The sequence below is a fragment of the Terrapene carolina genome, unplaced genomic scaffold (assembly GCF_002925995.2).
Source record: "Terrapene carolina triunguis isolate 2854851 unplaced genomic scaffold, T_m_triunguis-2.0 Scaffold247, whole genome shotgun sequence".
In the NCBI taxonomy this organism is placed as follows: domain Eukaryota; kingdom Metazoa; phylum Chordata; order Testudines; family Emydidae; genus Terrapene; species Terrapene triunguis.
In genome coordinates this window covers 2,442,992-2,468,042 of record NW_020664598.1, presented here as the reverse complement: position 1 = coordinate 2,468,042, position 25,051 = coordinate 2,442,992, and the positions used below count along the sequence as shown (strand labels likewise).

The following is a 25,051-nucleotide window of genomic DNA, read 5'->3' as shown; positions in this document are numbered from 1 at the left end:
ACAAGCCAGGACCTAGAGATGGGTAGGAAGACATGTCAGACGACAAGCTGCTCTCTATCCAGGGAGCAGTCATGAAGGGGGCTGGTCCAAAGTTGTTATACTAGTGAGATCTCCCCTGGAGGGAGTCACCCCTTAAGGAGGCAGACTTGATTTTTTTACTGATAGGTCTGTCCTGCCAACACCAGCTTGCTGTAGACTGCCCCTCCTGTCTTGCCCCAGCAAAGGCTAGGTATTTGTTTAGGATGAAGGGGTGGGGGGACCTCTGTCTATCTGCTTGTCTTATACTGCACCCATCACCTTGATTATAGGAGCACCTACAGAAAGGGGAGACTGGGATCCTCCTGGAGGTGGGTTCTAGAACTTTCTAGTCCTCCCTCATCTTTCTAATAGCGTCTTTCAGCACAGAAAGAACCATCCCCTCAACATGCTCTTGTGTGTGTGTGTGTGTTTGCACAGAGCACGTTCCCCTCGCCTATCGCTGAAATGTGACCACTTCTGGGCTGAAATGCATTAGCCCAACCTGCCCTTGCCACACTAGCCAGTGGTGTCATAGGACAGGAAGTGAGACCTGCAGGGGCACTTTTAAGAAGGTAAAATGTCACCTAACCTGAGCAGGAATTTGTCCAGGACACTGGGGTTGACATCCCTATTGCTGTAAAACGGGCCCTGGAAGCCTTGAGCACCACAGCTCAGCTTGGCAGAATTAGTTTGTATTGGTCTTTAATTGTGGTGGTGAATATCGATTTTTATTTTTAAGATTTTTTTATTTTTTAACCATTTTTATTTTTACAGTTGCTGGAAATGCCGGGTGGGAGGAGGTAGTTGGGGTTAGGATAGTGCTGACTGCAGGGCTCTAGGGGCTCCCAGCACTGACACCAAAGATGCAGGGGGCTCCCTGCATGGCTGAGGGGCCCAAGACACCCTGGCACAAGGTGTGGTGGAGGCAGTGATCCTGGCCCAATGGAGCAGAGATCCTGGCTAGGACTGCAAGGAGGAGGACAAATGCCTGGCCACGGGGTGCTGCGGAACAGTTCCTGCCTGGGGAAGCAGCCATTCAGCACTGGGGTGGCATCCCCCACAGATGGGGGACCGTTCTCCTTCTCGTAGTCGTGGTTGGGGGGGTCTCTGCTCTGCCCTGCTAGGACTGCAGCCTTCCCTGCATCTTGCACCTGCAAGGATAGGGTCGCACCAGCCCTGCAGCAGTGCAGAGAGCCCGGCCTATGCTCCCTCAGTCCCATGGTGGCAGGGCTGCAGACGGCTCCGGGCACTGCTGCAGGGCCAGTGACACCAGGGGCGCTGGAACAATATGTACAGTGGGAGTGCTCCTAGCCAATGAACAAACTGTAAACCCTGGATATAATGGAAACCACTTCAAACTAGGGGGTGTGGTAGCACCCCTCATACCTCTAGTTCCAGATCTATGGGTGACACCCAATCCCTGCAGGTGCAATGGAGGTGGGGGGGGGGGCTGGACTCCCACCGACTGAAACCAATATCGATCGGTAACATCGATTTTCTTGTCTGCTGAAATTGACGTTTACCCGACGTCTGTTGATTTAACTCTAATCCTGCCGAGCCGAAACAAAAGTGGTCACCACCACGAGTTCATCCGAAAGCTATCTCCAGCTGTAGACCCCTTCCTTCCGCACTATGCTGGAGTATCCGGGTTGGCTCTGAGTAAAAAGCATAACTTCCCGACTCGCTCGCACCACTTCGGTTTCCCCTGTCAGTCTCCCTACAAAGTGTGCTAAGCCCGACCCTGCTTAACATGTGAGATGTGCTGTGATCACAGCCCTAGGGGTGTCTGGGGTGGAAAGAAAGGATTTTATCTGAACAAGGGAGGGAGTGTTCCTAAGACCTCCAGCGGGGCAGCTGTCAAACAAGGGATGCATTTAGCTTCCGAGCTCCCAAAAGGGCTAATCTGGTGCTGCATCCATATCACCTCTAATGAGTCATTCCAGGCTGCACAAATTGAAGCAGATAATCCGCTCATGATGCGGCTATTCCCCTGGTTTTTATTGAATCTGCAGTGAATTGCCAGACCATGTCCTGCCCCTGCCAGCACTCTGAGGCATGGGCTGGTTGTCTGTCTAAGTGCCATAGGGAGAGCTATTTCCCAGAGTCCCAGTCCTCATCGTGACATACCCCAACTGTGTCTGGCGGCGGTGGGGAGGCAGAGAGACCCTGAACGTTTAATCAGGGAGAATGAAGGGACATGCTGATGAGATTGTTTCCCTCTTCCTTTGTTGGGTTGCATTGTTAATTACGAGGCATTGTACATTGCATTTTGGAATTGTCATGCCCTCGTCAGTACAGCCACTCTGAGCATCGTAATAAGTCATTCCTCCCGGCTGGTCTCACTCGCCTTTCTCCTCTGTGTCATTAATGGGATAGAAGCTGTGCTCAGGCACGGCATGTTAATAGGCTGTGGGGGGAACTCAGATGAGAGTGGGCAATGAGGAATGGACAGGGGGAAAGAAAGGGGGTGAGTGAGGGAGTGTGGCGTGTCACCAGAGCGTTCAGAATTAAGTAACTGGTAGAAGTGAAAATGTAATTGCTTGGTTATGGGGCATGGAGGAGGAATGGGAGGAGCATTCTGCTGCTTTGGCTATTGGGATTTTAAAAAATATTCCCAAAGCCAGTGGGTTGGCAGGAGGCAGGATTTTGTTTTTCTAGGGGCTGCAGATATTGAGTGTATTGAATTTGAGGGGTCTCAGCCATGTCCTTAGTGGATGTTGTGTCTGCTTTGTATGTCTTTTGTGTTTGCTATTCTCTGCCCAAAAGAGACTGAGATAGAGGAGGGTATTGTGAATGAGGGTTGAGGGGTGCACTGTCAAAGTGTGGGGGGGGAGAGGGGCTGGGTTTAGGATTGGGATAGCAGGAGTGCTGCAGGACAGGACTGAGGTACATAGGCAAAGCTCAAGACTGGAATAATGGGGTGCTGAAGGTCAGTACTGAAGAATATGGGCAGAGCTGTGTGGGTAAGAGGGGTTCCTGGACTGATACAGCAGGGGGTGCTGCAGGTCAAGATTGAGCTGCATTGGTAGAACAAGGAACTGCTCACGAGGGGAGAGAAATCAGTGAACTGGCAAGTCTTCAAAAGATAACATACAGCCTTAGAGTGAAGACAGAGGATTAAGAGGAGATAAACTCCATGTTTTGGATCTGGGTGACTGATAAGTCCTGTGCTGTTGACAACTGGATATTTCTCGAAGGTTGGGGTTTTTTAATGCTACTTTATTGGTATAAGCCAGGATGTGTAACATGCATTTTCAAGAGCCACTGAGTATAACAGGCTAAAAGTTGTTCTACATTCCTTCACAGAGCATCCAGTGCAAGCCTTCAGACCACACACTTTTCCTAACACTGTAAACATAATAAACTCTTAAACCAATGTCATTTAATTCCCCTCACCCTCCCAAGCCTCCCCCACTGCTGGTCAAAACGATATATAAAAATCTGGCACTGTATTTTCCCATTGTGAGGCTACTTTTAAGCATGTCCCCCAGCAGAGGGGTGTTCTTTGTTGAATGCACAGTATTCTTTACTGCTCTGTCACCCCACCTCCTCCTGGTGTGGTGTGACATAGAATAGTCTGTGTTTCCTAGGCCCATCCATGCTCCCTTTCCTTTTATCATCATAATTATTACGTATTTGGTAATGCTTCTACTGCTGTAGTATATGAGTGCCCCAGGTGCTACAGCCATGCGCACTTAATATTTAATGTACATTTATTATTTGTACTGTGGTACCCCAAGCAAGGATCTGGGCCCAATGCACTAGAAACTGACATACACGGAGCAAAAAAACAGTCCCTGCCCCAAAGAGCCTACTGTCTAAGGGAGATGAATTGTATCATTCATTTAGGGCTTGCCTTCATATGGGTTTCCAGAAGAATTTATTTAATCTATGTGGCCTTCATCACCACAGCATCCAAACATCTGGGAGCAGAGAGGCTAAGGGCTGAATGCATTGGGCATTCGGAACATCCCTATCTCCCCTAGGTAATTTATTGCTCTTGGTTTTCGAGCACCCAAAATTGTGGGCGACCGGGGATAGATCACGTGATGATTACCTGTTCTGTTCATTCCCTCTGAAGCACCAGGCATTAGCCTCTGTCGGAAGACAGGATACTGGGTTAGATGAACCACTGGTCTGACCTAGTATGGCCATTCTTATGCGCTGGAGTGTCTCACAGAAACAGGGAAAGCACTGTCCCTGCTCTCAGGAGGGGGCAATCTGAGTTTGGTACAACAGTGCGTGTGAATGGGATACCCAGACAGATGGTGGAGAGGTGGGAGAGGCAAGATAGGGTGACCTTAAGGAGACCACATTTTAACCCAGTGAGGCACGTGTCCATCTTGATGGTTTTGCTGCCTTCTCTGTTGTCCTTATTCCTTTTCCTTTCTCTTCTCCCGTCACGTCGTGTGGGCGAGGCCGAAGAGTGTTTTCGGAGGGATTTGAATGTGGGGAGAGAGATGCCTTAGAGAAAGGGCTCTAATCCCACACGGCAGCATGGAAGAAGGTCTGGAGACACCTGAGAGAGGAGGAGATGGCAGGGGTATCGCTGACTGAGCAGAAAGGCAGGGGCTGGTGGGGAGAAATTCATCAGGACGCCAGACCCGAGGTGTAGGCAACATGACGTGGGGCCAAGAAGATGGTTGAACTTGGCCTGAAGTGTAGGGTGGAGCCGGCGCAGAGACTCAAGTGTGAGGGCAACACACTTGAGTGGCAGATGGGAAAGCTGATTTTGGTCAGACTGTTGGGCGTGGGGGAGGGGAAGCTATAATTTCTGAAGCTCCAAAAGGAAGAGCTGTCAGGAGACAAGGACTAGCTAGCGGCAGCCTGCCAAGGGTGGAGGCAGGTTGGCGGAGGGTATGGGAAGATAGTGCTGCTATTGCTCGTGCTGCACCTGTCCTGGGGAGAAAAGGCTGTATCACACTATCCAACTTTAATGCACTGAAGAGGGAGAGTGCTGCTTAAAATCCACGGGGCCACACTGGCCTAAAGTGAGACCGTTAGTATGCAGCGCTGACAATCCAGTGCCAGTCACCCATCCTACGTTCCCTTTAAAAACAAAGTTGTGCTGTACATCTGGTTGCTGATTCTCCCTTACAGGTGTTGTTTTCCTCCCCAGGAGTTTTCATTTTGTGCCAGCATGGCCGAATATGTCGCCCACCCCTCCTCGGCCTGGCACTCAGGCAGGCAGCCCCCTCACACCTCCGCCCTCTGCCCTTTGGAGCTCATGGATCTGGGAGTTACTGAGCAGGCACTGCCGTTGGAGCAGCCTCCGCCATCCCTGGAGCTGGGAGACGAGGAGGATATCGACTCGCCGCTGGACCCTGACGTGCCCCATCCCGACTTGGCGCCTGTGGTGTTCTTTTGCTTGAAACAGACCACCAGCCCCCGCAACTGGTGCATCAAAATGGTGTGTAATCCATATCCTTTTCGAGCTGCCTGTTCTCTCTTCGTTCCACTCCGCCCTTCCCCTCCCCCTGCCCTTGCAGGGCGCCCGACAGGTAAGAGAGGAGATTTCGTACATATTTAACAAATCACTTTGTTCCTCGCTTATGTTTACAGAGCAGCTCAGCTGTTGCAATATGTGATCAAAAGGAGCTGCTTACCAAAGGGAGAACTTCAGAGAAAGCGAGTGTCAGCCGGAATGACACAGACAGGGACAGGGGCAGGGAGAAGAGAGGGGACAGGCTTTTCAAAATGTATTCCCGCACCTTCCTGTTACTGAGTGAGTGACGGTGGGATGGTTTGAAGGCGCAGGGAAAGGGGTACTCCCAGCTCCTGCTGGCTTATCACTAGGTCTTTATTTCAATGAGGGATATTTATTCATCTAACAGTACTGTACATACCATGAACTGAGCCTCTACTTGGAGACAGAGCTGCACTTCCTGCTTCTCAGTTGCGGGGCCACCAGAATGACCCTCATCTTGCTAGCTAGTGAGCATAAACTAGCTGCTGAGTATCTTCTCCAGGGGATATCTCCTCTCTAGATTCCACCAGGATCAAAGATGAGCCTACTCCAGAGAATCCATTGCAGGTTTGACTCTGGTGCATTCTGGGACAGGACTTCGGGAGTTTAGTGAGTGTTGTGAGGATACCTCTGTAATGTAGATATGATCTGCAAATCTCATCATCACACCCTTCACTACTGAATCTCACAGCCTTGATTTAAGGAGCGGATGGTAACAGAACAATAAGCAACAGGTAGTCTCAATTAACTTCCCCAGGAAATAACTTCCTCCATTGGGGAGTGATTGACCTTTCCCCCGACTTTCCATATGGGCACAGTATGTAAAAGGGGGTTTATTAGATCTGGGGAACTTTGAAAGATCCAGGAATTTGCGGAGATGAAACAGCATACAAAAAGCTGAAGCTTTATTCAAAACTCTTCTGGCTGGAAATCTCAATGAGATTGGAGTTTCTCCTGAAGATTTCCAAGGCTTCCCTGGTTAATGGCTGGGTGAGAAATATCCATTTCTTATTATGATATTCTGATGGATTTGCTTCTAGGTTAAATTGGAAAGCTAAGGGATGCAGCAGAAGCTTACAAAAATATTACTGAGATTTTCAATAACCTGATCCCGAATGAAGCCTCTAGATGCTACCAATAATAAATAATAAAGAATTAGGAGGTTGGGTTTTGTTTGAAATTTAGGCAAATAGTTGTGGTTCCAAGTTGAGTTCTCTATGATGATGGTTCAGGGACAGCCAAGTGTGATGGGTCAGAATTTCTTAGGAAGGTTCTGATTTTCAAATTCTTTGTGACAGTTGAGATTTGGGGCAGAGATATAGGGTTGGGATGTCCCATTATATTGGAAGTTCCTTAAGGCATTGAGACTTGATGTTGGAATATGTATGTTTCAGCTTTCTTCATCATGTGTCCCCCAGCACTCACTAAACTCCTGACACCCTGTCTCAGCCTACAGTGGGCTCAGAGTAAAATTATAGAGAAAGGTATTTGTTGGCTAAAAGTTTGATTCATGGTATGGGAGAAAAATTATGAACCAGGCTTGAGTTTGAGATGAAGGTTACTGTTTTTTTTTTTGCTAAAATGAGGTTTGATTTGCTTGAATTGCGGGGTGTGTGGGGGGGGGAAGGTTTGCACTGAGTTTGGGGCAGAGGTTCAGGCCCAAGTTATCTGAGTTTTGTGTGTAAGTTTGAATTTGTGATGACTGTTGGTGGCTTTAAGATGCTTGAGTTATGATATTCAGGTTTAAGTTTGGGCATCAGTTTGTCCATCTTTCACGTTTGAATTTACTATGGTTAAATGCTGAGAGAGCCTATCCTATCATTACATACAGAAAATGGCCTGTGCAACATTGAGGTCTGGAGAGGGAAGGGGGAACTCCTTTGGATTCGCTGTGGTGGCTCTCCACCCTCCCAGTTACCATGTGATGTGTATGTGGCAATGGATGGGTAGTCTTGCTACATTTGGAAACAATATTGGGTTTTTTAAAAAGGAATATTTCAGTGAAACTTCTTCAGCTAAATGAATTCCTAATGTTAGGAAAGAGTTTGAAAACATTGTTTTGAAAATATTGTGCTCCTCTTTCTCCACTTATTTTTTGTATTTCCCTGCTCTACATTCTTGACTGCTACGAGATGTTTGTATGGAAATCGGATCATGGCTTCTTCAGAGCTCCCATGCTTGACTGCTGCTTCCCAACCTGAGGTTAAGAGTGCATATATCACCTGTTATCTCATCAGTTCTCCCAGGCCAGGCAGTGAGAGGCCTGGTCACTGTCTGGGTGGGAGAACCTAAGGAAAGCCCAGGTGCTACAAAAATTAGGGGCACTGATTAAATGGGAGGTGCCCTTCTGTCTGACTTTCTGCTTGTCCAATACTGTACCATAGTTAAGGAAGGAAGCTGTGCTATGGAATTATTGTCAGATGAAACTTAAAACCAAGGTCCTGGCCATTAAATCATATGACACTTTTGGCAAGCATAGGGGCTGTACCAACCTAGATTCTAATTTGGGTAATCACATTCCATCTATTTAAAAATTCCCCATGCAGAATATTCTTCCTGTCCTGAATAGTTCTGCAGTCTTGCATCGTACTATTAAACAACACTCACATTCCATTGCTGCAGTTCAGCAATGGGAGAAGTAACCTGTGTATATAAACACACAAAGTTTTAAAGAATTTCTGGGTGCAAGGCACTACATAAATGTGAGATGTTGTTATTGCAAAAGTTGTAGACTCTAATTCCCTTTTAAAAAAGTGGATTAAATTCCTAAGCATAAAAGTTTGTAGCCATAAACCCCCAAAGAGAATATCGATCACCCCCTTTGCTCAAAAGTGGAATGTAAACTGCTCTCCTTGTCGTTATATTATGTGCTGAAAAGGAGCCCGTTGCTTTAAGACTAGGAGCTGATCAAACATTCCCAGGGCAATTTTGCATACAGTCAGAACTAATGTCTGAATCGTGCTGGGTTGTTGGTGAACAAACATGCTTTATATTCTAATTAAACTTGTTAGATACAGGTAACTGCAGGGTAATCAACTTGGTTCAACACACAAAATATACATGGGGCCCAATCCAATGCCAACTGAAGTTAGGGGAAAGACTCTTGTTGTTTGACTTTACGGGAGTTTGGATCAGGCCCATGCAGTGCATCCTCATATGACCAGTATGTCTCATTTGAAATGCTAGCGTTCTCACACTGCTGCTGCAACCTGTAGGCACCAGTAATAGGTCAACAGGATTAATAATTTTGCATTGACTTTGGGAATGACAGAGTTTATGTATAATTGAAATTTTAAGTCAAAGGCACAATAAAAGCTTAATCATGGATTTCTAAAAATATCGTTGTCCAAATTCCTTACAAATAACACCTTGGGTTATTAATATTGAAGTAATTTGAGAATTTGCTTTCCCACAGTTTCTGCTATTGTTGTACTTTTTGCATCCTCTTGGGTTGGGCAAAGTAAACAGACTAGTCGGTTTAAGGATTGTGTGTTTAGTCAATTTCACTTTTGGATTGCAGATGCAATGAGACACTATAGGAAATTGCTTATTTATTTTAAATCCTGTTTCCCTTGGAATTAAAAAAAAAACACCTCAGTATTGATCATAGAATTTTTAAATGCTTTCTTGTACAAGACCTAAATTCTGGGCCAAATTTGACTTAAGAAAGGTCAAAGTTAAACTTAAAAGATAAGGCTGAGAGAGTGAAAAGTGTTTCTAAATCAAGTGTATGGTTTTCATCATAAGCTAAAATACCTAAAGTCTTTGAGACTATTAGTAACAGCTTACAGGTAACACAGTGTCATCCAGAAGGATTCAAATGCCCTTTATAAACTGTGTGGCCTGATCCTATGACAAGACGCACGTTGGTTGACCTTTGCACCCGCATGACGCCTGAATGACTTCAGGAGGGCTCTGTGAAGGCATTAGGGTCCATGCCCATGGATCTGAGTGCAGGATCAGGAGCTGTATATTTAATTTGTCCTTCGAGTCCCTTCTTAAAAGAAGCTCCTTCCAGGAGGTCTATAAACCCTAGACCTCCTCTTGCTCAAGTGTCAATATTATAGATGAGCCAGCAAGGCAAGAATGAGTGTGCCATTAAAAAAAATCAATACCAAAATGTGGAAGTAATAAAATATGTTCTGCAGTTCACTGCTCCAGTCTTTTGTTTTTTGATATTTACTAGTCCCCTTCCTTCATCTGTATACTTGCCATTTGGGCTGCAGTTCTGCTCCCAGTGCAGTCAATGACAAATTTCCAGTTGATTTCAGTGGTGCATCATCAGGCAGTCAGGCCACAGCGGTGGAAAAACTTACACCCATGTGTAACTTTATGTCTATAAAGCCAGATCCTCAGCTGGTATAAAGTGGTGTAGATGCATTAAGAACATAAGAACGGCCATAATGGGTCAGACCAATGGTCCATCTAGCCCAGTGTCCTGTCTCTCACAGTGGTCTTCAGAACTTCAGGGGGAGTGTCCAGAACAGGGCAAGTTTGGAGAGCTCCACCCAGCCTTCCCCTCCTGGCTTCTGGCAGCCAGAGGTTTAGAGTCGCCCTGCACATGGATTACATCCCTGACCAGCTTGGCTAATAGCCATTGGTGGAACCTGTTCTCCAGGAACTTATTAGTTCTTTTTGAACCCAGTTACACTTTTGGCCTTCACAACGTCCCATGTCAATGAGTTCTACAGGTCAATTGTGAGTTATGTGAAAAAGTATTTCCTGCAGTCTATTAATTTCATCAGGTGACCCCTGTTCTTTTGCATTGTGTATTGTATTGTACTTTGTATTGAAGCCAATGGAGCTATGATTAAAGCTGTGTGTCTGTCATGGAAGTCACGGATTCCATGACTTTCCGTGACCTCTGTGACTTTTGCAGCGGCCGGTGCGGCTGGCTCAGGGGCTGCCCCTGGGCCAGCAGCAGCAGCCATTTGAATGTGGGAGGAGGCTCAGGGTTGGAGCAGGGGTTGGGGTGCGGAGTGGTGCTTACCTGGGGTGGGATCCTCTGAGCGGCTGGCATGTCCCTCCAGCTCCTAGGCGGAGGGGCCAGAGGAATCTGTGTGCTGCCCCTGCTTGCAGGCACCACCCCTCAGCTCCCATTGGCAGTGGTTCCCGGCCAATGGGAGCTGCAGATTCGGAGTTCGTGGTGGGGGCAGTGCTCAGAGCCCCCCGGCCTTCCCTCCCGCTAGGAGCTGCAGGGACATGCCTGCCGCTTCCGGACAGCTGCGCGGAGCCGGATAGGGAGCCTGCCAGCCCCTCCCACACCCCCCCGCAGCACCAGCAGGGTTTCTGGGCCACCCACCCAGCACCTCTGGTACCCCTGGACTGCCCCCCCAGAGCACCTCCGGCCCAAGTTTTAGTTAGGGGGTATATAGTACAAGTCATGGACAGGTCACAGGCTGTGAATTTTTGTTTACTGCCCATGACCTGTCCATGACTTTTACTAAAAATACCCGTGACTAAGATGTACCTTTAGCTATGATCACTTACACTTGCTGGAGACTGGGGTGGATTTGATTTACATCAGTGCTATTTAATTCACTGATTTTAATCATAATTTAAATCAGCAAGCCCAAAACCTTGATTTAAATAATCAATTTTAATTCTGTTTTGCATTTGTACTTTTTAGTTATTTTCCTGAAGAAAGGTTGATTCTCATTGGTTGGTATCCATTAAAACATGTTGCTTTGCAACTAAATGTAGCCTTCACACTAAATTTGGTGTACCCAGAGGATATACTATATCTGTACTGTGACAGGTTACCCTCCACTCCGGGGTGTCACCTGATGTACTGGGGTACCACTGAGCCCACCTATTCCTCCAGCCTGGGCTCCCTTGCACTGTCCTGCTGAGCCAGGCCCTCAAGCCTCTTCCAGCACACACACAGGTAGTGAGACAGCCAGCTGCAGAAAGACACAGACACTGAAATCAGCTCTGCATGGGGAGACTCAGCTAGGGAATTGCCCAGCACACCCCCCGGGGGTGTAAACCCAAAATTGTATCGTCTTGCGCTGCACAGAGAACTATTGACATTTGCCTCCTCCCTCAGTGTGGAGGAAGATATGCACAGATTTTTGCCCCCTCCCCCCCCCGTTATGAATCCCACAAACTGAGTTTAGAGAAAACAAAAACAAGTTTATTATCTACAAAATATAGATTTTAAGTGATTATAAGGGTTAGCAAACAGATCAAAGCAGATTATCCAGCCAATAAAACAAAAACCGCAATGTAAACTTAAGACACTAAAGAAGCTGGTTACAAGTACAGACGCTCCCCGACTTACGCAAGCGTTCCGTTCTGGAATAAATCGATCCCAGAAGATCGATCTCTACCCGCCGAATTGGGCGGGTAGTGTGGACCAGCCCTAAGTTCCTAGCACTCTTGATTGTGAAGGAAAGGTTGAAAATATGACAGGAGGGTACCTTTACTGCTCAAAACCCTAACGTCTCATGGGTTTTAAGCCAATCTCGTAGTTTTTTGGGACCAGACTCATGTCAACTTGGGGTTGTGAATACTGACTCTTGTATCCACAGCGTGTAAAGAACTTTGGGGTGGAGAAGATTAAAGAAATGTGCAGTATTATGATGCTCCAGTTTTTCACAGATCTGTCTCATCTCTTCCTGTAAATCTAACTTGCAAGATGGGTAAAGAATCTGACATTTTCGGGGGACCTTATACAGGAGGGTTTTTTTTGTTTTGTTTTGTTTTTTTTTGCTAGGGGCGGCAAAAAACCTAGAGCTGGCACTGGCCTTATAATATTATGCCTCTGTAGAGTTTTAGGTAACCATCCATGTATTATGACTGTGCCTTTAGGAACTGATTGCCTCAGTGAACGGTCAGCCAAAAGCGTAACTTCCTGTTGCTTAGAAAGTTCTATGGATGATCTCTAATCACTGAGCAGAGCAGATATCCCTTTGCCACAGAATCAGCAGGTGTCAGACAGAATGTTTGCTATAAGAAGTTATGTGATCTCTCTCCCGCTTTTCATGATGTGCTAAATCACAACTTCACAATCATTTTGTTGCATCAGTCAGAGAGCTGTCGAAAATTCTGTCTGAACGGTTTTCTATTAGAAAAAAGTTTGTGGGAACGTGTCAATTCCATCAACAGTTTTGATAGAAACTGGCTGGCCAGCCTGGTTTCCTGCCAGCCCACCCATCTCCCAAGATCCCCGGTTCTCCCCAGCCCATGTGGGCTGCCAGGGCTCCATGGGATCTCTGGGTCCCCTGCAGCCTGCCTGGTGGGCTTCCCGGCCCTCTGGCTGGAGCATGGTTTTTTTTTTTTTTTTTTTTTTTGGAAACACTGAGGATTGTTTCAGTGTCTTTGAAAAGAAATACTGTGGAATTTCAGTTCCGTGAAATATTGAGTTTTTGGCTTTTTGTCCCAAATCAGGATGAAAAAATTTCCAAAAACTTTGAATTTTTTGTGGCCTGGCAATTTTCTTTCCCAGCCAATTCTAGTCAGTAGGAAAATATGCCAGTGTCCTGAGGAGTACTGTGCCTTCTAGGACATGCTCAACTAGATGGGAAGGAAGCCTGTTCTGTGACTCCAGAGAAGAGAGCGTGTTATTTGTGTGGGCTGGCTGATGGGCACGTTTACAGTGGGAAGTTTAGAGGGATTGTTTGTGAAGGCAGACGTAGTGTAAATGGAAATCTAGCTCGTATACTGTGGTTAGTAGCATGCAAGGGATTGAGATGTTGCATGTTTGAAGGGAATTTGCATGCTTGTTAGCCGTAAGAAACTGTCTGTCTGGACTGTATATATGTCTATGTATATGTCTATACATATATGCTTACATAGTGAGAAGCCCAAGACCATAATTTTGAAATGAAACAGTGCTACTGCAGAAATGAAGTCAACACTGCAGGGCCGGCGCAACCCATTAGGCGACCTAGGCAGTCGCCTAGGGTGCTACAATTTGGGGGCGACCGCGGCGGTATTTCGGCGGCGGGACCTTCCGCTGCCTCTGTGGGGGGCGGCATTTCGTGGCAGGACCTTCCGCCGCCTAGGGCGGCAGAAAAGCTGACAGCACTCCTGCAGCACTGACAATTTCTGGCTCCCTGAATTTGAGATCTTGTGTGATTGACAAGGCCACAGTGAAAACAGAAATAAGTTTTTGCACGTCTATCCTGCCTTCCATCCAACGGCTTCAAAGCACCACCCAGACATAAGTGAATTAAGCTTCCTAATCTTGGAAGTGGTAGTATCCCCATGTTTCCCTGGGGGAATCTGAGGCACAGAGTTTGAGTGACTTGACCCTGCTCACAAGTGAGTTGGTGGCAGAGCGGGAAATGGCACGTGGATCTCCTGACTTGCCGTTCTGTACTGTAACCACTAGACTGAACCATGCTGCTTAAGGGTATGATTATGCCATCCTTATTCGTGGCGAGTAGCACCTTACTCTGTTAGTAGCCCATGACAAGGTATCGGGTACTACTTAGCATGAGTGAGAGTGGCAGAATTAGGCTCTTAATGATGAGCTAATCTCAAAGTGTTCAGGGATGCGTTCAGTTTAGAATAACCCATCAACCTTTTACCCCCAATCGGGGATATTGCAGATTATGTATTCCTCATGCCACCCTAATTTAAACCAAACTTTGCACCCTCGATAATCTGTATGTTATTCCCTGATAACCAGAAACTTCTATGCTCAAACTCTGTTCACAATTTATTTTTAACATCATCTTAATAAAATTTTTAAATCTGTTAAACTCGTCGGGGCAGGTACTGTTGTTCACTGTGTGTGGGCAGGGCCTGGCACCCCGATCCCGATCGATACCTTAATACAAATTAATAACAATATGTCTAGAAACAGAACCAAACTTCTTTTGCTTTAGGAAATTGAGGCTGGAACTCTCACAAGGACACATCTTTCACTCAGTCCTGCAGTACAGGTCCCTCTGTTGCTGGCTGAGATACAAAAGCATGGAGGACTGGGGAAAGCAGGCGAGGAGCGAGAGGGACAGAAAGAGAGAACTGGGAGTCTCAGGGCCAGATTGTCTGGCGTACATCAGCGCAGCTCTGTTAAAGTTAACGGAGCTACTCCTTGTACACCAGCTGAGAATCTGGCCTTCACTCTTCAGGCCATCATGAAGCTGCTGCTGGGTTTATTCTGGGTCACGTTAGCCACTGGATGCAGCATCCTTAGTGGCAGGCCAGAGGGGAAGCACAAAGCTATCTGGGTAGGGGAAAGGGACAGAAACCCCCCTGAGGGATGAAAGGAAGTTAATGTAGCCTGCTTCTGATTACCTACTAGGGGCAGTGGGAGTTTGGAGCTGGGGATCCCTTCCCTTCTTCCATTAGCAAAATAAGTTATTAAAACAAAATGAACACTGAAATCCCTTCTGGAGCATATTGTACTCATTCACTGGAACATATTTTTGCTGCAGAGTTGAGAGCCACTTGATCTGTGTTAGGTCTAGTGAAAAATAGTTCCCCTTTTTTAAACCTCTCCTATAACATAAGGGTAGGGTTTGTGTGAGAGCAGGGAAGAGAGCTCTCAAGGAAACCTAAAGGGCATTTTATGTTTTCACGATGTAGAAAACACACCGATCAGACACTGTAATTGCATGTACGGTATTAACAACATGAATTAAATAATGTAATGCCCAATTATCGAATTGACCAAGTGTCCATTAAAGGACTCCAGATTCACCCCCTCCCCCACCCAACCAAAGTTCCAAACACATGTAAAAGCCTGTGTAAATATATGAGTCCCCTTGCTATGTATCCTGGAGATAAAAACCTGGGCTCTGTCAAACCAAATGGGGAGTGACTAGCAGAGTCGAGGGTCTTCCATAGAAAAAAGGGTCCAGTCCAAAGACCCTTAAAATGAGGGGCTGTTTGAGCACTTCATCTGACTTCAAATCCAGAGATAGAAGAGGAAGAGAGTGAGTGTCTACAAGGCACCAGCCCCAAGCCCAGAAAGCACTTTGTAGCCATAGGGTGACTGTATTTCCCAAAGGGAAAACGGGACACTATGTGGGGCTGGCCAGAGCCCTGCTGCCCAGAGGTGGGGCTGACAGCCCAAGCCCCGCCACTCGGGGCTGACAGCCTGAGCCCCAGCACCTGACGTTGCTGCTTGCCCCCCCAAATGTTCCTCTGTGCCCCCTACCCCCCGGGAGGGGCACAGCCAACTGGGTTTCAGTTAGCCTCCTGGTAATGGATTATTTATGACGTCCCGACTTTTTTTTTTTGCAAACCTGGGCATTTGTCCCATATGCTCTTAAATGCCCAGCTTTGCCAAAAAAGTTGGGACGTCCGGGACAGGGCTTAAAAAGGGGACCGTCTCAGCCAAAACAGGACATACAGTCCTCCTACATAGGTAATTCATTACCAGGAGGCTAACTGAAACCCAGTGCAGGCTCCAGAGCAGTGTAACGCTGTCCATGTTATATGGTCCATGTGAGAGGTTTCCTAGTGATCTATATGAGTAGCCCCAGTAAAGTGCGCCACAGTAATCGAATCTGGAGGAGTTGAAGGCATAGATAACCAATGAGCTCTGCATCTTCTGATCGTTACAACATCCTAGCCAAGAACAGGTGAGATAAATGCACTCTTGGCCAATGGTGCTATTTGGCCATGCAAAGGCAGTCTCTGAACTAACACCACACCTCAGTTGCATGCTATGCTAACCTAAAGCAGCCAAATTCCCTCTCTCAAGAGGGCAGACATCAACTCCATCATCTTCTATGTTTGTTCCACCCAGCCAATCAGCATCTCCTCCACACAAGGAGGGTGTGGAGATTATTGATGAGAAGAGAGGAGGGATTGCTTAAGAGGTGGATTCAAAGAAAGGGAGGGAGGTTGTGTGGTGGATGGGGCCAGGGAGAGTTTTCCAGACTTAGGGGGCAGCATGGTAAACGGCATGATGAACCACAAGTGGGAAAAGGAGACAAAGAGAGAAGTAAAATGAGATGACCAGGCTGAGCAGAGGGGGTGGGATTTAGGAGTTTTATATAGGGGTTGTAGATGAAGAGATGGAGCTTGAGTATGATGTCACAGGAGACCTGAAGCCAATGGGGAGGAGCGGATGGGGGGAGGGAGGAGGGAGACAGGAGAGTTGTAGAAGCAAGGAGGGGTGTTCTTGGAGCAGAAAGAACCAGACCTCTCAGCCACCACTTTGTCATTGCCTGCCGGGCTTAGCAGGCATGTCAACAAAACCTTGTGATCAACGGTATGAAAGGCAGCTGATCTAAAAGAATCAGCATGGACTCTTGATCTTTATCTATTGGCATCGTCAGCCAACGAAATCGGGAGTTGAGTAATGCGGCAGTAATTCCCCCTTGTATGTCCAGCCATCCCATAGAGCTCACTGCCTCGGAAAGTCATCAAGAGGCTAGATAATATTCAGACTTGTAGACTTTAAGGCCAGAAGGGACCATCACGATCATCTAGTCTGACCTGCACATCACAGGCCACAGAACCTCACCCACCCACTCCTGTAATAGATCCCTAAACTCTGGCTGAGTTACTGAAGTCCTCAAATCATGATTTAAAGACTTTAAGTTACAGAGAATCCGCCCTTTACACTAGTTTAAACCTGCAAGTGACCCGTGCTGCAGAGGAAGGTGAAAACTCCCCAGGTCTCTGTCAGACTGACCCAGGGGAAAATTCCTTCCTGACCCCAAATATGGCGATCAGTTAGACCCTGAGCATGTGGGCAACACCCACCAGCCAGACACCTGGGAAAGAATTCTCTGTAGTAATTCAGAGCCCTCCCTATCTCATAGACTCATAGACTTTAAGGTCAGAAGGGACCATTATGGTCATCTAGTCTGACCTCCCGCACGATGCAGGCCACAAAAGCTGACCCACCCAATTTCCCTTATCTCAGCTGTTGAAGTCTCCAGATCGTGATTTAAAGACTTCAAGTCGCAGAGAATCCTCCAGCTTGTGACCCCTGCCTATGCTGCGGAGGAAGGCAAAAAACCTCCAGGGCCTCTGCCAATCTACCCTGGAGGAAAATTCCTTCCCGACCCCAAATATGGCGATCAGTAGAACCCCGAGTGTCCCATCACTGGCCATTGGAGATATTTGCTGCTAGCAGTCGCAGGTTGGCTACATGCCATTGAAGGCAGTTTCATCATACCATCCCCTCCATAAATTTATCAAGCTCAGTCTTGAAACAAGTTAGGTTTTTGCCCCCACTGCTCCCCTTCAAGGCTGGTCCAGAACTTCTCTCCTCTGATGGTTAGAAATCTTTGTCTAATTTCAAGCCTAAACTTGTTGATGGCCAGTTTCTATCCATTTGTTCTTGTGTCCTCATTGGTGCTTAACTTAAATAATTCCTCTCCTTCCCTGATGTTTATCCCTCTGATGTATTTATAGAGAGCAGTCATATCTCCCCTCAGCCTTCTTTTGGTTGGGCTAAACCAGTTAAGCTCTTTGAGTTTCCTCTCATAAGGTAGGTTTTCCATTCCTCGGGTCATCCTAGTAGCTCTTCTCTGCATCTGTTCCAGTTTGAATTCATCTTTCTTAAACATAGGAGACCAGAATTGCACACAGTATTCCAGATGAGGTCTCACCAGTGCCTTGTATAACGGCAGTAACACTTCCCTCTCTCTACTGGAAATACCTTGTCTGATGCATCCTAGCACTGAATTAGCCTTTTTCATGAGCATTGGCAGCTCATAGTCATCCTGTGATCAACCAATTCACCCAGATCTTTCTCCTCCTCTGTCGCTTCCAACTGATACGTCCTCAGCTTAGAGCAAAAATTCTTGTTGTTAGTCCCTAAGTGTATGACCTTGCACTTTGCACAATTAAATTTCATCCCATTTCTATTACTCCAGTTTTCAAGGTCATCCAGATTTTCTTGTATGATAGTTTGGTCCTCCTCCATATTGGCAACACCTCCCAACTTTGTATCATCCACAGATTTTATTAGCACACTCCCTCTTTTTGTGCCAAGGTCATTAATAAAAATGTTAAATAAGATTGGTCCCAAGACCGATCCCTGAAGAGCTCCACTAGTAACCTCCTTCCAGCCTGACAGTTCACCTTTCAGTCTGACTCATTGTAGTCTCCCCTTTAAACAGTTCCTTATCCACCTTTCAGTTCTCATATTAATCTCCATCTCCAATTTAACTACTAATTTCCCAGGAGGAACTGTATCAAATGCCTTCCTGAAATCTAGGTAGGTTAGATCTACTGCATTTCCTTTGTCTAATTTTAATGACATTGACTATTAATAACACTAGCAGTTCTGGATGTTTGATGTGGGATGGGGCCCAGGCTGGCTTGATCTAGAGCAGGCAGCACTATGTGGCTGTGCTGAGTCCCCAGCTGGGTCATGGACTGGCAGCCTGCAGCGTTGTCGCTCATCCTTCTCTCTCTTTACCCAGCCTCCTTTAGTGGAGGGTTCCCCACTCCGTTTGCTCTTCTCTCCCCTCACCGGTGGCACGGATGGGTGGTTGTTGGCAGCAGGGGCCTTACTGAGCATGTACATGTGTCAACAGTAGTTGTCTTTCACATGCATGGGAAAGGGCTTGAGTCCAGATGGAGGTCCAGGGTGAACACAGCGTGGGTTGGGTCTTAGGCCAATCTAAACAAGAACCCAGCCCAACCCTCCTACCCTAAGGATCGTGTTCCCCATTCCTTCTCACCCAACCATTGAGTCAGACAATCTGGATTAAGCAAGGAAATTGATTCCCCTGGGGCAGTGGAGAGGCTATTCGGTGCAGTAATGTGGGTTGCCATCTGTCCCCAGAGACAATAGTGCCATTTACATTTATATGCAGCAATTCATCCAGGGAGGAAAAAAATCTGTCTTCATTTGTGATACAATAATATGCTGTTCATCCCCGTCCTCTCTTCCTTTAGCTTTCTGTCGCCCTCCTGTTCTCTGTCTGTCTCGCCTCCAGTCTCTTTCCATCCTCTCTGCCTTGCTTGTTTGAATGTATAAGGGCTAAGTATTATTATTGCTTTCCCCCTCTGTTTGACTGTCGGGGTTTGACTCTGAACCTAGGGTTCCCATTGGCATCAGAACTCAGCCCATCTCAGGAACAGCTTCCCCGCTCTCCCTCCCCTCCGCCCTCCCCCCACCATCTTCCTTACTCCCGCTTTCTCTGTCTGAGTCTGTCATTTTCTGTCTCCTTTTTTTCTCTCCCTCTTTGTCTCTCTCTGCTTTTACTGCCTGCTGTCTGTCTCTCTCAGCACAGGCACCCTAGGAGGCAAGTTCATACACTAATAGTCCATCTTTCTCTAGTGCACCCTTCATATCCAGTACAACAACAGCAGCAAAAACACTTCCTGGGGAGAGTCAGTCATGAGCTAAAGAGAAAAGGGAAGATTTTAAGGCAGGATTTAAGCAGAGGACATGACTCATTGGCACAGAGGGACAGAAAGGGGGGAGAGTTCCCGAGAGATGAGAGCCTAAGTGAATGAGTGGCAGCCTATGCCCCCCAACTGTGGCGAGTCATGGAGAGGGGATTGGAAGGTTGGGGTGGGAGGATGGATGGGAGCCAGTGGATGGGGAGGAAAGGTAAGTGGGGAAGGGGAAAGGATGAGGGGTAATGGATAGGAAGCATTATGGAGGGAGGGGCAAGATGAATAGGAAGCTGGTGAAATTCCATGTACAATGCATTAAATGGTTTGAATAAAATCTGAACCATGTCCCCACCCTTTGCCTAATACTTGTACAAACTTTTTTTGGGTGGAGGGGGAGGGGTTACATTTTCTTAACCGCCATTCTAGTTTTTAAAACACCACAGCTTTCTGTATCTCTGTGCTTCCCAGCAGGAGCTGGAAGCATAAATACTGAGATACCACATGCACTTCCAGCTCGCTTGTAGCGAGGAGTTACTGGACAACTTGGGAGAGAGCCTGATCTCGTGGGACTTCCACTCCCACAGAGCTTCCAGGACTAAGGCCTGGTCTACACTACGACTTTAATTCGGATTTAGCTGCGTTAATCCGAATTAACCCTTCACCCGTCCACACTACAGAGCCAGTTAATTCGAATTAAAGGGCACTTAAAATCGATTTCTGTACTCCACCTCGACGAGCGGAGTAGTGCCTAAATCGATTTTGTTAATTCGAATTAGGGTTAGTGTGGCCGCACACCACCGAATTACTGTGGTTAAAGTAATGGGGTAGTGTGGCCGCACACCACCGAATTAATGTGGTTAAAAACCGAATTAATGTGCTTAGTGTGGCCGCGCACAATCGAATTTATACAACCTGTTTCCCAAATTCGAATTATCTAAATTCGGATTAATCCTGTAGTGTAGACATACCCTAAGTGGGGCTAAACCACACTGGGACAAGGTCATCCTTGGTGTAAGCCTGCTGAGTTCAGTTGAGTTACACTGGCAATGAAATTGCCTGTGTGCAAAGGCGCAGAGAGAGGAGATGAAAAGAAAACACATTGTAAAATATTAACCTCCCTGTTTAAATAGGCAGCTCATAACAAACAGCAGCAGTTCAGTTTCATGGCTTGGAGGAGGCAGGGGAGTTCAGTATTTCGGGGTGGGAAAATAGTTTATTTTTTTAAAATCCAATACTGAGAGACTCTAAAGTCCCTGTATCAGAGGGGTAGCCGTGCATTTGAAGAAGTGGGTTTTTTACCCACGAAAGCTTATGTCCAAATAAATCTGTTAGTCTTTAAGGTGCCACTGGACTCCTCATTGTTTTTCTAAAGTCCCTGCAAACTCTGAGATCCAAAATTTCTCTCCTTCTTCCTGCCTATTGTGTGTGAATACCCTACAACCTCATACTGCATTCTTCACTAATCTGCACTGTCCGTAATTCACACACACACACATGCATCTTCCCCCACTTCCCTGCACCCCACACCCAGCTTCGTAGGAAAGAATTTAATACTCGAGTGCTGTGGCGAGGTCTCAGATGAATACAACTTCATTATTTTTGGCAAAATGTACAAGAGATCATTTACCAGTCTGTTAGGAAGCATTGTTATCAATAATTAAAGCCAAACCATACTTGTTAAATAAATGAACAAAGTATATTGTGTTGTGTATTATCCTTTTTTCTAATTTGATTGTCTTTGTTTACTTATTTGCTAATTTGCAACATGAATTCACTCTCAGTAGGTCTCCTGGCCATCAGCAAGGTTTTACTTTGCTTGTGTGTGTATATGTATTGGCTGCAAAAACAACAGCAGTAAAATATTGCCTAAGGGAAGAAGCCATTGTCATACTGTGTTGCCCAAAGCCGAAGGCTGAATGCACTGTTTCAGAGTGAATGATGTTCTTTTTACTTCAGGGTGTTATTTTGCTTGCCATTGTCTTCAGAGCCAATTGCTACTCATCTGATTAATGTAACAGGATATTTCCCCCCTGAAGTGTGCCCTGTTTACCTGCTGTGGGGAAGGTTCCAGTGTCTTCTTTCCTGGCAGCAGGAGTGATCTTCGCAGGGAATAGGTTGGGCTCTTGAGCCATCTCTGAAGATGGGCATGCATTTAGCTGAGGCAGGGGCACAAACTGTATGGCTCACTCTGTCCAATAGGAGCAGTCTTTGCAGTCTTTCATTCCCCCGTCCCTTCACATTTTGTTCCACACACCCACTCTCTCCTCTGCTCCTGGCTCCAGTCTTATTCCAGCATTGCACAAGTCTTCTCTGTCCGTCCCCCGCTCCCACCCCCATGCTCTGTTGATCTCCTAATATATACAGGTTTCAGAGTGGTAGCTGTTTTAGTCTGTATCAGCAAAAACAACGAGGAGTCCTTGTGGCACCTTAGAGACTAACAAATTTATTTGGGCATAAGCTTTCGTGGGCTAAAACCCACTTCATCAGACGCAGGGAGTGGAAAATACAGGAGCAGGTATAAATACATGAAAGGATGGGGGTTGCTTTACCAAGTGTGAGGTCAGTCTAACGAGATAAATCAATTAACAGCAGGATACCAAGGGAGGAAAAATAACTTTTGAAGTGGTAAGAGAGTGGCCCATTACAGACAGTTGACAAGAAGGTGTGAGTAACAGTAGGGAGAAATTAGTAATGGGGAAATTAAGTTTAGGTTTTGTAATGACCCAACCATGCCCAGTCTTTATTCAGGCCTAATCTGATGGTGTCCAGTTTGCAAATTAATTCCAGTTCTGCAGTTTCACGTTGGAGTCTAGTGGAGGGGAGGGATAGCTCAGTGGTTTGAGCATTGGCCTGCTAAACCCAGGGTTGTGAGTTCAATCTTTGAGGGGGCCACTTAGGGATCTGGGGCAAAATCAGTACTTGGTCCTGCTAGTGAAGGCAGGGGGCTGGACTCAATGACATTTCAAGGTCCTTTCCAGTTCTAGGAGATAGGATATCTCCATTTATTTATTTAGTCTGTTTTTGAAGTTTTTTGTTGTTGAAGAATTGCCACTTTTAGGTCTGTTATTGAGTGACCAGAGAGATTGAAGTGTTCTCCTACTGGTTTTTGAATGTTATGATTCCTAATGTCAGATTTGTGTCCATTTATTCTTTTGTGTAGAGATTGTCCGGTTTGGCCAATGTATATGGCAGAGGGGCAGTGCTGGATCACATTGGTAGATGTGCAGGTGAACGAGCCCCTGATGGTGTGGCTGATGTGGTTAGGTTCTATGATGGTGTCCCTTGAATAGATATGTGGGCAGAGTTGGCACCGGGGTTTGTTGCAGGGTTTGGTTCCTGGGTTGGTGTTTTTGTTGTGTGGTGTGTAGTTGCTGGTGAGTATTTGTTTCAGGTTGGGGGGCTGTTGGTAGGAGAGGACTGGCCTGTTTCCCAAGGTCTGTGAGAGTGAGGCATCATCCTTCAGGATAGGTTGTAGTTCCTTGATGATGCGCTGGAGAGGTTTTAGTTGGGGGCTGTAGGTGATGGCTAGTGGCGTTCTGTTACTTTCTTTGTTGGGCCTGTCTTGTAGTAGGTGACTTCTGGGTACCCTTCTGGCTCTGTCAGTCTGTTTCTTCACTTCACCAGGTGGGTAGTGTAGTTTTAAGGATGCTTGATAGAGATTCTGTAGGTGTTTGTCTCTGTCTGAGGGATCGGAGCAAATGCGGTTGTATCTTAGAGCTTGGCTGTAGACAATGGATCGTATGATGTGGTCTGGATGAAAGCTGGAGGTGAAATCCCCCAGGTTAATAAATCAATATATATTACAAAAATGGCACAACACTGCCCTAGTTTCATGATATTGTAGGTGAGGCTGATAGCACTGCCTGTTATTAAGCTTGCCTGACAGTGCCAATTATAAGACGCTTTTTTTCAGTTGCTTATAACTTCGCCAAACTTTAACTGTTTCGGCTTAAATTTTCCATGCTTTGTATCTGTCTCAGACTGAATTTCTTGGGAAAGTTTCAGCCAAAATGGCTCAGCCATTTATTAGAGCAAAGCGAGGGAAAAAATATGTTTTTCCCATGTTAGAAGTTATGGTGACCTTTTCTTTGAAAGGCTTTAGCACCCCCATGCTTTGGAGCAGAGATGTAAAATTTGGCAGGGGCATGGCCTTTGTGTCAGGGACGTGCCTTTTGCCATCTCTGCGAAATTCTGCCCCAATTTGACCAAGTTATAAGTCGTTGAAATATCTCCATTTGCACATGCTCAGTAGAATCTTCTTCAGATTTTAGCTGCTAAATTCCCTGGGGCTGAGCAGAACTTTCCCTGCAATTGCATGTCTGGGCCAGGCCAGGGCTGGGCACCAGAACTGAGAGCAAGAAAGCCTGTCTCTCCTGAACTCTCAGTAACTGTTCTAGTGGGCCCAGGCATCATGAAGGATGGGTGGTAGTGGGAGTAGATTGGGAGGAAGAGGCTGGGAGGGAGGGACTAGGAATGGAGACTGGTCGGGGAGCGGGGAGAGAAACTGGAATTGAGAGTTGTGTGGAAGACTGAGACTGGCTGAGAAAGGAGACAGGGAGATGGGGGAGACTGGGGCTGGCTAGGCAAGGGGACCTGGATCTGGGTGAGACTGGGACTGGCTGAGCAAGGGGCTCTGGAGCTGGGGGAGACTGGAACTCACCAGGAAAAGAGTCTGGGGATTGCTAAGAGTTGGCCTGTTGTTATGTGCTTAGCAGAAGGGACCTGGTCTGGATGGGTCTTGGAGACTAAACTCCCCTCTGACCCATAGGTGTGGTCTCTTTGGAGGCCTATGCACACTGACAGAGGAGAACATGCAAGAAGCTTGCAGTGCAGCTGGCCATGCCAACCTTATCTGTACCTTGTCTTTCCTCTGTTAGTTGTATCCTCCTGTTTTGTATCATCTTATCCTTAGATTAAAAGTAGGGATCACTTTATATTATTATTTTTTATTACAAATATTTGCACTGTAAAAATGATAAACAAAATATAGTATTTTTCAATTCACCTCATGCAAGTACTGTAGTGCAATCTCTTTATTGAGAAAGTGTAACTTACAAATGTAGATTTTTTTTGTTACATAACTGCACTCGAAAACAAAACAATGTAAAACTTTATAGCCTACAAGTCCACTCAGTCCTACTTCTTGTTCAGCCAATCGCTAAGACAAATAAATTTGTTTACATTTACGGGAGATACTGCTGCCAGCTTCTTATTTACAATGTCACCTAGAAGTGAGAACAGGCGTTCGCATGGCACTTTTGTAGTCGGCACTGCAAGGTATTTACGTGCCAGATA

At 46.4% G+C, this 25,051-nt stretch overlaps 1 protein-coding gene across 1 annotated transcript in view; it reads left to right on the top strand.

Annotated features, from left to right (window-relative positions):
• Window positions 1–5,158: 5,158 nt before the first annotated feature.
• The window catches only part of CACNA1I (calcium voltage-gated channel subunit alpha1 I), a 232,379-nt gene continuing 212,486 nt past the window's right edge, over window positions 5,159–25,051 (top strand). The window contains exon 1 of the mRNA XM_026657487.1: window positions 5,159–5,439. Within this exon, the coding sequence (XP_026513272.1) occupies window positions 5,159–5,439 (281 nt within the window). The remainder of the gene's footprint in view (window positions 5,440–25,051) is intronic.